Source organism: Gymnoscopelus microlampas, assembly GCF_963454915.1.
Source record: "Gymnoscopelus microlampas genome assembly, chromosome: 8".
NCBI classification, from domain to species: Eukaryota; Metazoa; Chordata; class Actinopteri; order Myctophiformes; family Myctophidae; genus Gymnoscopelus; species Gymnoscopelus microlampas.
Genome location: NC_139945.1, coordinates 1728801 through 1741831, shown reverse-complemented (window position 1 = coordinate 1741831; position 13031 = coordinate 1728801). Strand labels below are relative to the sequence as shown.

At 45.3% G+C, this 13031-nt stretch overlaps 1 protein-coding gene across 1 annotated transcript in view; it reads right to left on the bottom strand.

The window, feature by feature from the left end:
* Nucleotides 1-6307: 6307 nt before the first annotated feature.
* igsf11 (immunoglobulin superfamily member 11) overlaps nucleotides 6308-13031 on the bottom strand; it is a 201238-nt gene continuing 194514 nt past the window's right edge. Inside the window, exons 6-8 of the mRNA XM_084065190.1 lie at nucleotides 11289-11411; nucleotides 10462-10609; nucleotides 6308-7093 (exon numbers count right to left, since the gene is read on the bottom strand). Of these exons, the coding sequence (XP_083921316.1) occupies nucleotides 6364-7093; nucleotides 10462-10609; nucleotides 11289-11411 (1001 nt within the window). The 3' untranslated portion in view covers nucleotides 6308-6363. The remainder of the gene's footprint in view (nucleotides 7094-10461; nucleotides 10610-11288; nucleotides 11412-13031) is intronic.

The window sequence follows — 13031 nt, the reverse complement described above, 5'->3', positions numbered from 1 at the left end:
ATAAATATATGAGCGGTGGGTCAAGAACTAAGACTTTCAGATGACAGGAAATATACAATTCATAAAAAATAAAAACATTTGACTTTAGTTTCTGATATAAGAGATACACAAAGGCTTCTAAATGTACATACATCCAACACACACAAAAAAAAAAAAAAAATGCTTTTTTCAAAATATTGCAGCACTGCTGGAAGACAATTACTATTAAAAATATGAGTTATTATTGTATGGGAATAATGGTGTATAATGGCTTAGTCAGGACCACTATTTCAGTGATGAGATTTGGTTAAGACCCTAGTAGACCCTAAGTAGTTTTTTTTTTACAGTGTAGAAATGTCCAAATGCCTTGGCATTCACTGTGGGGTTTTGGTTAAAGATTAAACATGAGAAGTTTAACCCAAATTAGTACTTTATATTATGACTTTAAGTTCATATACCGGTAGAAAGACATCCTGTCCTCTCTAACTGTCTCAACACTATCACACCTCTAGAAATGGCTTTGACGTGGAAACCTGTCGTTATTAAAAAAACGATTTAGTTAAAAACCCAACCGCTCCTCCATCCAAAAAAACAAAAACAAGAACATTGTCTTTTAACCCATTAAAACCGGGGAACCATCAATGTCACTTTTTTTTGGATTTTTTAATAGCGTTAGCTATTCAAAAGATAGCAGATATACAAGCTTGCGAGCTTGTATATCTGCTATTTAGATTTTTTTTGGAAAAATCTTGAAATTGTTTGAAAAATCTTTTGTAGCATTTGTAGGATCGGCCTCAGATCTTAATGGGTTAAAATCCAGCTTGTGTGTCTCCTGAAACAAAAAAAACAAAACAAAAAAACAAATCCAATTTCTTAGAATTAAGACACGAGTTTGTGGCGCAGCGCAGCCATCAGACGTATTACTGTCTTTGGATCCAAAACCACGCCTTATTAGTAGTAGTTACAGTAATAATGTACATATTTATGTACAGTAGGAAACAGTCTGAAGTCCTGTTCATGCCAGTTCACAGCAGCAATGAGATGGACCGGGTTATGGACGATACATGCTTATTCTGACGTCGGAAATAAATAAAAAAAAACGTCTGTTTTGGTCACCAGGCTTTCCACCGCGGAGAAAAGCCTTGTATTCATTCTAAAAACTAGCCGTGTGATCCAGTTAATCACACAGTTAAAACAATCGTTTTATGGCTGCCTTATGCCTTTACGCATGAGGCCGTTTCAATTCATTTCCTATGGAAGTCACGTGTTGTGATGAAGCCAACTTGCCTTAGGGGAGGGGGGGTGAGGGGGGGTGGTAGAGCCAGAGAGCGGCGAGGCGAGTCAGCTTTATTAAAACACCTGACTTCAATGGTGGGAGATACAGAACCTTAAAGTGTCAAAAGGTTAGTTTTAGCAGGAGTTTTGTCCCCTCAGCCATCGCAGCATTAAACCAACGGCCCCGTCCATAGGAGGGTTTTCTGGGTACAGTGGGGACCTCATGTTTTTGTCTTGTGTTATGTTGTTTTTGTTGTTATTAACGGACAGACCTGGTGAAGACACTTTTCCCCTTGGGGACAATAAACATTATTATTATTCCATAAGAAATTCATTGAAACAGCCTTATGCTTCACGCAAGGCACAAGGCAGCCATAAAACGATTGTTTTAACTGTGTGAGGGAGGCCCACCACCACGGAGGAATTAAAGCCTGGTATTTGTTCTAAAACTGAGCCGTGTGTTCCGGTTTAGAAAAAAAACAAGAAAACAAAAAAACAACTGTGGTTCCGGTGGTTGGTTCCGGTTGGTGTCGCATTGTTTTTGCTCCCCACATGATGCAAATCAATTAGTTTAGTCAAGCTAGTCACGCTACGAGTTAGCATAAAAGATGGATGTACCAAACCATTACTATACCAAAATAAACCAAACGATTATAACCAAACTAAACACCTTTAAACTATAGGGGAATCATTTTGGAGGTGCACGGCACCGGAGGCTCCGGTCTTGTGTTCCGGCCACCCGATGCCGTAAAGTTATTTCCGCTCCAGACTGGATTCAGAAACCCAAAAATGGTATTGATGCCAGACTAGTACAGAAGTGGTTAAAATGGTATTGATCCCAGGCTAGTATAGAGGTGGCTAAAATGGTATTGATCCCAGACTAGTATAGAGGTGGCTAAAATGGTATTGATCCCAGACTAGTATAGAGGTGGTTAAAATGGTATTGATCTCAGGCTAGTATAGAGGTGGTTAAAATGGTATTGATCCCAGACTAGTATAGAGGTGGTTAAAATGGTATTGATCCCAGTCTAGTTTCGGACAGGCTTTCAGAACTAGTTCAGAAGTCAGGACATCTGAGGCGTCCAAAAAAATATATATATATTTTTTCAGAAGTTGGTCAGAAGGAGCATGTATTGTGCTTTAGGATGCACATACAGGACGTACTACAATTAAAACACATGCCTGCAGCTTCAAGTGAAAAAAATAAATAAAAAAGGGTTAAAATAGTAATATTGTTGTGCAAGGTTGTCATAAAGTCCAGTGTAATTACTGGTAATTCCAGTCGTCAACAGTATTATTTCATAAGACTCAACAACTTTAATCATTCAGACAGGACTGCAGTAGTAATAAATCGCGTTGTGTCCGGGTAGCTCAGTCGGGTAGAGCACTCGCCTTTTGGACCTTAATGTCAGGGGTTCGATCCCGGGCACCGCCGACTCAGCGTATGAGTAGCATGGCGTATAATGTGCCATAAGACATACAGTACTGTAAGTAGTGGGACCTGATGGTAGGTGTTGCGCTCCAACCTCAGCACTCTATCTCCCTGGGCTAATCTAGGATGTTTTAGCAACACAAATCGTACAGGGGTCCCTGGCACAACATGTTGTCAGTGGCCAAAGATCAATTTGGGGGTCCCTTGGCATGAAAATGCCAACAAGCAACGGACCCCCCCTGCCAAGGACCCCAATGTGCTCCTACTTACCTACCTACCTACCTATGTACCACTCTGGCCTTCAGCAGTAAGACTTACATGTTATTTCTAAGACAGCAGATTTGATTTTAGAAAATGCTCCAGAAAGTGCAAAGAAAAAGAACCAAATTAAAGTGTCTAATTACAGCAAAATAAAAGTGTGTCCTGATGTACAGCAGACCCTATGGAGGAGTTGAAGCATTGTATTGCAGACCCTCAGATTCTCTCACTGAAGCTTCTAAAGGCCATTTTAAACAAAGACAAAGTTGTTGTTGTTGTTGTTTTACACCAGATGGGCTTTAGCGGCTTTTCACACGGAAAACAACTGGCGCGCCTAGAATTACATTTTCTTTTTTTCCCCTTCCTTCCCTTTTACCCCTCTTGTTATACTAATGAATTCCTCCCCACACACACATGTCTGTGTGTTGTCACTGCTGTTGTATCCTCCCGGCTCACCTGCTAGTGAGGAGCCCTCACCGAGAGGATCGTACCGTTGTATCCTCCCGGCTCACCTGCCAGTGAGGAGCCCCCACCGAGAGGATCATATTGTTGTATCAAACTAGCTCAACTGGCAGTGAGGAGCCCTCACCGAGAGGATCATATTGTTGTATCAAACTAGCTCAACTGGCAGTGAGGAGCCCCCACTGAGTGGATCATATTGTTGTATCAAACTAGCTCAACTGGCAGTGAGGAGCCCCCACTGAGAGGATCGTACCGTTGTATCAAACTAGCTCAACTGGCAGTGAGGAGCCCCCACTGAGAGGATCGTACCGTTGTATCAAACTAGCTCAACTGCCAGTGAGGAGCCCCCACCGAAAGGATCGTACTGTTGTATCAAACTAGCTCAACTGCCAGTGAGGAGCCCCCACCAAAAGGATCGTACCGTTGCATCAAACTAGCTCAACTGCCAGTGAGGAGCGCCCACCGAGAGGATCATACCGTTGTATCAAACTAGCTTAACTGGCAAGTGAGGGGCCCCCACCGAGAGGATCGTACTGTTGTATCAAACTAGCTCACCTGGCAGTGAGGAGCCCCCACGAGAGGATCATACTGTTGTATCAAACTGTCTCACCTATTCACGCGAGGACCGCAGAGCAATCCAAGCCAGAACGCAGGCAGGCGTTGTGTCGTTTCCCGCCTGAAAAGCCTTTTACAAATTACAACATTCCCATTGTTTCCATTCGTCATCATTATCGCCATAAATCAAAGTTATAACTGAGAACAAAAAAAGTAATTATACAAACAATCGTGAAATGATGGGGTATTCTTAAAGGTAAACATGCATATTCAGCTGTTGAGACCAAAATAAAAAGAATAAGCTTTGTGTGTGGATTCCAGAAAACACTTGACTATCAATGAAACAACAATGAAACGGCGTTGTTAATCATCGTCGAGGTCTTCTCCCCATTACTTCCTGTTGAGCTTGCATGACATAATTCCGATTGGCTGAAAAATAAAAGTCCTTTTACCTGCCGAAACACACAGTGCCACGCCCACCAATAAAAATCCAATTAAGAGAAGAGACGAAGTTGATCGATTATGACCAGATGATGCTTGTTTGCAAAACGTTGGCATTAACATGATCTCTGTGGTGAAAGATCCACCTCACTGTGACGTAGAAAAGGACAAAAGAGACACGGCGTAGAGACAGACAGAGAGACATGGCATGAGGACAGACGGGGGAGACGAATTCCAATACTATTTCTGCTTCCTCCCCTGCTCTGTTCTCCAGCTTGGCGGTGCTACTGTGAAATCTGAGGCGTTACGGTATTTTTTTTTAAATAATTGAATACAAGGACTTCAATGGAAACAAGACTTTTTAGACAAAGTGTTTTAACTGTAGCTTGTGCTGTTTTTAACATTTCTGCCTAATAAGATTCAATCAATCAATCAATCAATCAATAGGACCACAATGGAAACAAGCCCTCAGGGCTTTTTGTGTTATCCTTTTAGCATTATTGTATAAAGTATTCAATCAATCAATCAATCAATCAATCAATGGTCATGAAGTGTGGATCATGACCGAAATAATACGATTTCGAATACAAGTGGCCGGAATGACGGGTGGCCGGCCTCTCCCTTAGAGATAAGGCTGGTGAGGGGAGTGTGGCGCCCAGGATCACTTCGAAAATTGGCACCGGGTGAAAAATAAGGGTTACAAAAATACAATTAGAGAAACAAAAAAAAGCTTAGAGATAGGGTGAGAAGTTCAGTCACCCACGAGAGGATCAGAGTAGAGCCGCCGCTCCTTCACTTGGAAAGGAGCCAGATAAGGTGGTTTGGGCATCTAGTCTCTGAAACTGAAACTGTTTCCCCCCGCGACCGACTCCGGATAAGCGGTTGAAGACGGACGGATGGATGTCCGAATGTAAATCGATAAACACTCTACGGTGGCCGAAATGCCGCTATAGGTTCAACTCTGTTAATAAACAAACGTCAGTGATTTACGTTCGGAGTTTGGACTTTGGTGTTTTCTGAAGTCCCACAAGATGGTCACATAATTCTGCAGGTCACCAGTTCCACCGTAACACCGCTGGAGGACAGAGGACAAGATGAGGCAGAAAGATAGCGTTGGAATTTGGCGAGATGGAGGGAGAGAGAGAGAGAGAGAGAGAGAGAGAGAGAGAGAGAGAGAGAGAGAGAGAGAGAGAGAGAGAGAGAGAGAGAGAGAGAGAGAATTGTAAAGGGAAGCAGGCTGGTCAGTCAGACCAGGCGGCGGTTCAAAACCGCAGCCGAACCGCTCACTGAGTCTCTTTTTCGGCCACGAGGGGGGTTCACCCAGAACCTCCCAGAACCTGAAACTTTACAGAACATGTGACGTTCTGTGATGGTTTTATGGTTCCGTTTCCATCATAAACACATCCACCCCATGAAGGGGGAGCGGGCTACGTCATTAAAACAAACGAAATAAACCTCTGGGTTCCCAGAACTCGGGAGAACCATCTCCTGAGCAGGGCCCAGATACGGAGCCAGGGCCCAGATACAGAGCCGTAGCCAATGGAAACACATCAAGAACCGGTTCTGTTCGCTTAGTTCTTGCCGCAGAGAAAGAGCTATTATTAGTCTCTGTTGAGAGGTCGTTATTTTAAAGGTTCAAAGACCGGCCCGTATTTCAGTTCCAAAAGTTCCATTCGGTGCCTGTATGTCAGTTGTAAAGGTTCAAACCGATCCGTATTTCAGTTGTAAAGGTTCAAACCAATCCGTATTTCAGTCGTAAAGGAACAAACCGGTCCGTATTCCAGAGAGGTACGGAGCGGTCTGTATTTCAGTTGTAAAGGTTCAACTTCAAACCGGTCCATATTCCAGTTTTAAAGGTACAGAGCGGTCCCTTTTTCAGTTCCAAAAGTTCGAACTGGTCCGTGCATCAGTCCTAAAAGGTTCCGACCCCGGGGGGGAGGGGTGGTTTTCCGCGCCGCCCTTCAGACCAGCGACCCGGCTCTGCTCTGTGCGGGCACCATGACGGGCACGGCGCCCATGCGCTCCAGCGTGGCCTGGCTCACCGCGTACGAGTGCGTGTGCTGCTGCTGCTTTCCGGCCGGCGGCTTCATGGCGCCGGCCGCCACCGCCGCCAAGCCGTTGCTGCTGCCGCGCACGGGCGGGGAGGGGGCGGAGTTCGTGGTGACCACCAGGGTCTTGGGCGGCGGGAGGGTGTGGCTGCCGTTGGCGAAGGACGACTTCGCCGTCCCCGCCGGCATGACGCCCGGCACGGCGGGCGGCTGATGATGATGATGGGCGTGGCGGGGCAGCGGGGCCGAGCCCGGCGCCACCGGCGGCGGCGTGGGGCCGCCGTGGTGGTGGTGGTGCGCGTGCGCCGCTCCCTGCCCGTGTCCGTGGTGCTGCTGCTGCTGCCCGCGGGCGTGGCCGTGCCCGGTGTGGGCGGTGCTGGAGAAGGTGCGGTGCGTGTCGCCGTTGTAGCGCGTGTAGGAGTGCGTGTCGTAGTGGTTGTTGTTGGGGGGGGTGATCTTGTTGGCGTTGTTGCTGTTGTGCGCCTCGTAGCCGCCGCCGCCGGTGGTGGTCTTGGGGGCGGGGTTGTGCCAGTAGCGGCTGTTGTAGGTGTTTGTGGACGTCAGCGTGTCGTTCTCAGAGGACGAGGCGTCGGCGTGGAACGCCTTCGCCGAGGACGAGCGCTTGGGAGGGAGGTCGTCCTCCCTGTGGAGAGGAGAACGTTCACGTTAGTTTAGAGGAGGTGGAGAGGAGAACGTTCACGTTAGTTTAGAGGAGGTGGAGAGGAGAACACGTTCTCGTTAGTTTAGAGGAGGTGGAGGGGAGAACGTTCACGTTAGTTTAGAGGAGGTGGAGGGGAGAACGTTCATGTTAGTTTAGAGGAGGTGGAGAGGAGAACGTTCACGTTAGTTTAGAGGAGGTGGAGGGGAGAACGTTCACGTTAGTTTAGAGGAGGTGGAGAGGAGAACGTTCTCGTTAGTTTAGAGGAGGTGGAGAGGAGAAGGTTCATGTTAGTTTAGAGGAGGTGGAGAGGAGAACGTTCTCGTTAGTTTAGAGGAGGTGGAGGAGAACGTTCACGTTAGTTTAGAGGAGGTGGAGAGGAGAAGGTTCACGTTAGTTTAGAGGAGGTGGAGAGGAGAACGTTCACATTAGTTTAGAGGAGGTGGAGGAGAACGTTCACGTTAGTTTAGAGGAGGTGGAGGAGAACGTTCTCGTTAGTTTAGAGGAGGTGGAGGAGAAGGTTCATGCAAAAATAGCTGTCTACACTTGGCGCCAACGTGTTACCATTGCAATGTCAATTTTGTTCTGCTTTTCTTTTTACCCTGCCAAAATTGACCACCCAAAAACCAGTTAGGAGCACGTTTCAGGCCATTTGGAGTCGATTGGTGGTACTTTGTTTTTTTTTATAATTTTTATCCCACGATTTTCTAACCCTTTTTTTCACCCGGTGCCAATTTGCTAAGTGATCCTGGGCACTACACTCCCCCCACCAGCCTAGGGAGGCCAGGGCCGAACTCATGCCTCCTTCAATGCATGAGAGCCAACTGACCTTCATGTCACCTGACAGGGGGGAGTTTCCCTGGTAGGACGTTGCCCGTGGAAGGAACACGTTATTCCAACCAGTTCCTTTCCCCCCATTAGGCGCCCCCGCTGACCAGGGGGAGGCAGTATAGTGACCAGGATTACTACATGTTTTTGTGAGGGTATTAACTACCCTAGGAGACGCGGGGAGAACATGCAAACTCCACACAGAGTAGGCCCTTTCGCCAACCCCACCTAGGGTATGGGCGCTGGTGACGCGGAGGAGACGACACACCCCCAGTGCCCACAGCGTCCCCGGCGGGAATCGAACCCAGGACCTTCTAGCTGGTGGTACTTTGTAGTGACACTATTTTGGGTCCATAACATTTCACTGAGCTAGGGAATGAGATACAGTAGGTCTTGACTTTGTACGATCGTGGCAAAGTGGTTAAAACAATACATTCATTTATTTGATGCCAACACAAGGTTGCACAGACTTAGCGAGCTGCAGGCACACTTAAACATTTTAAGAAATGTTGTTTCTAGTATTCTAATAGTAATGGTTGTTACAGACTATAGAGTGTTTGTTAAGTAACAGGGGTCTCCCTGTCTCTCCAGCTCTTTAGAAAACAGAACATACTTCAGGTGGGACACTTCATACGTCATACCCATGTATTAGCTTACATTGTATATAGTGTTCCAGTTCCAATTGAATGAGCGTCATTTATCAGTTTAATCACTTCCAATTCCTCTCGTTTATTCTGCATCCTGTATGAGTAATCTCCTGATTGAAAAAACGATCACTTTAACCCATTGAGACCTGAGGCGATTCTACATGTCTCCTAAATCTCAACAGTATTCTGAAAAACATATGTTTCTATATCAGTGGTGCTCAAACATTTTCATGTCAAGGACCCCCAAAATGATATGTATTTGGCCGCGGACCCCCATCAAAATATCTTGTTCCAGGGAACCCCCAGAAGCAAAGATTTGAGTTAAAAAATCTTCGCTTTAAAAATATATATATTCAAAGATTTGCACACATTTTCACGATTTTTCAAAAATAGCAGATCTACAAGCTCATAGCGCGGCACTCGGTGCCGCGCTATGAGCTTGTAGATCTGCTATTTTTGAACAGCCCAAAGTGTAACATAATGCTTTTTAGCTCAAATCTAAACATGACACAGTTCCAGGTCTTAATGGGTTAAATAAGATTGAATGACTGTGTTCTCTGTGTTAGACCTCACCAACAATATAATGCATTATCATGACGTCACCAAAACCCAAAATGTATTTCTGCATGGATAACATTGGGTCAGTGTTATCCTTTAACCTTTGGAAGAATAGAACCATGGTTCTCTAAAGGTCCTTACATACCGGCGAATATAGCGAATATACGCAAAATTCGGACTCGTTCCGAATAATTAAAAGACGCTTTTTCGCTCCATGTACGGAGCCATTGACTTTATAAGGTTTTTTAAAAAAACGCATTATTCGCACGAAAAAATCGCCCCGGTGTGTAAGGACCTTAAGGGCGGATTCAGACCTTGGTCTACACCAGGGGTCAGCAACCTTTTTGACATGAAGTGTCATGTTTATCTTTTAATAATAGTCAGTGTGCCATACCAACAATGTGTTTGATTATGACACCACATCAAAATAAAATATGTCCAACAGATTGTCCATATACATAACCTTTTATTTATATATTCATGTATTTACTTATTTTAATTATCGGGACATTGTAATGATCATTAGACTCCCTCCCCCAGTCAGAGTTCAGAGTTTGAATGAATGTAGAATTATATGCGGGATGTAATTTGCATACAGGTGTGAGGGGACTTAATTTAATCTTTAAAAATATTTTATATATTAAAAAAGTACCCGGGACCGCCTGGGGAGGTAGTTTGGGGTTCGATTGCTGCGTACTCGGGTACGGAACAACGCTGCAATGTGAAGCCATCCGTACCGACAGAAGGAAGTTGACTGCTAATCATATATCATTCATATATTTTTTTATAATGACACATTATTTTACCTGTGTTGTACCTTCTCATAGTTCTACTTGAATGTTGACAAGAAATAATAATCCCGCTAGCGTTTGAGTAGCGTGAGCCGTGGAAAAACATGAACAAAAAAACACATGTGTAGCGAGCGCTGCCGCTAGGATAAACGTACCAAGGAGTGTCAGTGACGTCACTGCTACGATACCAAGGATACGTCAGTGACGTCACTGCTACGATACCAAGGATACGTCAGTGACGTCACTGCTTACGATACCAAGGATACGTCAGTGACGTCACTGCTACGATACCAAGGATACGTCAGTGACGTCACTGCTACGACACCAAGGATACGTCAGTGACGTCACTGTTACGATACCAAGGATACGTCAGTGACGTCACTGCTACGATACCAAGGATACGTCAGTGACGTCACTGCTACGATACCAAGGATACGTCAGTGACGTCACTGCTACGACACCAAGGATACGTCAGTGACGTCACTGCTACGATACCAAAGGAAAAGGTGGTTAAAAAAAAAGGTGTCACCTGATCTCGTTGGGTATCTCCTCCTCGTCGTACTTGTTCTTGTTCCTCCAGTAGAACAACGTCACCGTCACCAACAGAGAGCAGATGATGACCGCCAGGATGCCTGTGGCCACCGTGCCCGCTATGAGTCCTACACTCTGAGGCTGGGCTGAGGGGACAGAGAGGACATTATTAAAGACACTGTCTCTCTGCTATGAGTCCTACGCTCTGAGGCTGGGCTGAGGACATAGGACATAGAGATTATTAACTCTTTTACTGCCATGGGCGCGTTAACACTCTAGGATTATGCTCTTACATTATGCTCTAGGAGGGGCGGGATGATTTGATTGACAAGCTACACAACCAATAGCATTAATTCCCCGCCCCCACTCTTGATTGACAAGCTACCCAACCAATAATGGTCTGGTGGCATTCTGCAGGATATGACGCGATATACAGAGATGGCGGATTTGAAATTGCTGAACAATTGGCTTAGTCTGTAGAGTCTAGGGCCGTAACGCTGTCCATTCTTTTTATACAGTCTATGGTGTATATGCGTGTGTGTGTACGCGTGTGCACGTGTATGTGTGACCATTATAAGTCAATGGGCAAACTACATGGCACGTCACGGCCGATCTACACCAGACTTTTCAAAGCACGCGTATGTATGGAATTTGCTGCGCACGTACAGTGCATTTGGAAAGATCCAATTGAACACCAGGTGCGCGGAAACGCGAACCCCGCATACGCAGGCTTTACTATAGGACTGGATCTAAAAGTGCGTGTGTGTGCGTGTGCGTGTGCGTGTGCGTGTGTGTGTGTGCACGTGCGCGTGTGTGTGTACTTACGTGCTATAACCTGCACGTTGAGCACACAGGTGCTCTTGCCGATGACGTTGCTGGAGCTGCACTGATAGAGACCTGAGGTACTGCTGCTGATGTTCCTGATGCTTACTGTACCCTGCATCTGATCTGTACACACACACACACACACACACACACACACACACACACACACACACACACACACACACACACACACACACACACACACACACACACACACACACACACACACACACTTGTTAAACACACTCAAACAAACATGTAGGAACATAATGCACGTATCGCAATCACACATGCCGTCTTCTTTCTCTCTCTCTCTCTCTCGCACGCACGCACACACGCACACACGCACACACACACACACACACACACACACACACACACACACACACACACACACACACACACACACACACACACACAGGTGGAGGCTCACAGTCAGACATACTATACATGTATAAATGCACAGATTAATTTATGAAATTATATATAAAAGAGAAGGAATCGTTGTTGTCGGGCAGAAACCTCCTATCTCCATATTTTAACTTTGTGTTTTTTTTCATAAATTAACTCCTTCTTGAACATACTACAGCATCCCACAAAAGCATCAAAAGTAGCAGATCTACAAGCTTGAAACGTGGTGCCAAGCGGCGTGTTTTCAGCTTGTAGATCTGCTACTTTGGCTATTTTTGACAGTTTTGGAACATATGAGGTCTGTACCCGACAGAGACGATATATACACAGTGTTAGAATGACATACAGTTAATCTAAACAACACATTAATCTCACTTTATTGGATTTAATTCCAAATCAGTTTCATGACCTGGTGGTTTGAATCACTGGTTAAATTGAGTTGCACTACCCACAGACAACCACAAGAGGTCACCTGATACTCCTACAACCACCATTGCTGTTACACAGAAACATGCACTATAGCAGAATGTGGTGATTATATTAAATGACCATGAAATACATGTTCAGGTGTGAATGAGCAGCACACAGTGGAGAAGAGAGGAGAGAACACTACACACTACATGCCTGACAACTCTCCTGTTTTCACCAGGTGACTCTATTCTAGACTTTATTTGACCATTTCTCCTGTTTTTCTCCTGATATGCACCCAGGGCCATTCATGTTAATTTGCCAGTTCCTTGAGTTTTTGATATGCAAATCACAATGGCAGTATTTGATTGTTATTTCTGTTGGAAGGTGTGAGTGGCTCTCTCTCTCTCTCTCTCTCTCTCTCTCTCTCTCTCTCTCTCTCTCTCTCTCTCTCTCTCTCTCTCTCTCTCTCTCTCTCTCTCTCTCTCTCTCTCTCTCTCTCTCTCTCTCTCTCTCTCTCTCTGAGAGGATTTGAGTGTTACTCTTTTACTGTCGCTTTATGTATAATATATATCCAGACATATTATGTCAACGCATTATGTCAAGTTGTGAAAATAGCAGATCTACAAGCTCGCGATGCGACGCATTGTGAGCTTGTAGATCTGCTATTTTCACTAGTTTGGGTCCCAGGAAGACATCAAATGTCTCTTTTGGGTCACAACCCAAAAAGTTTGGAAACCAGTTTCTGTGAGGTTAGGGTTAGGGTTAGGCATATAACCAAAACGCCAAAGAAAGAGGGAATCTCTCTCCTTCACAGGTCTTACCAATGATACTAACATGAAGGCTGTGTTCCAGTCAGTGTAGTGTAGTGTAGCACAATGATACTAACATGAAGGCTGTGTTCCAGTCAGTGTAGTGTAGTGT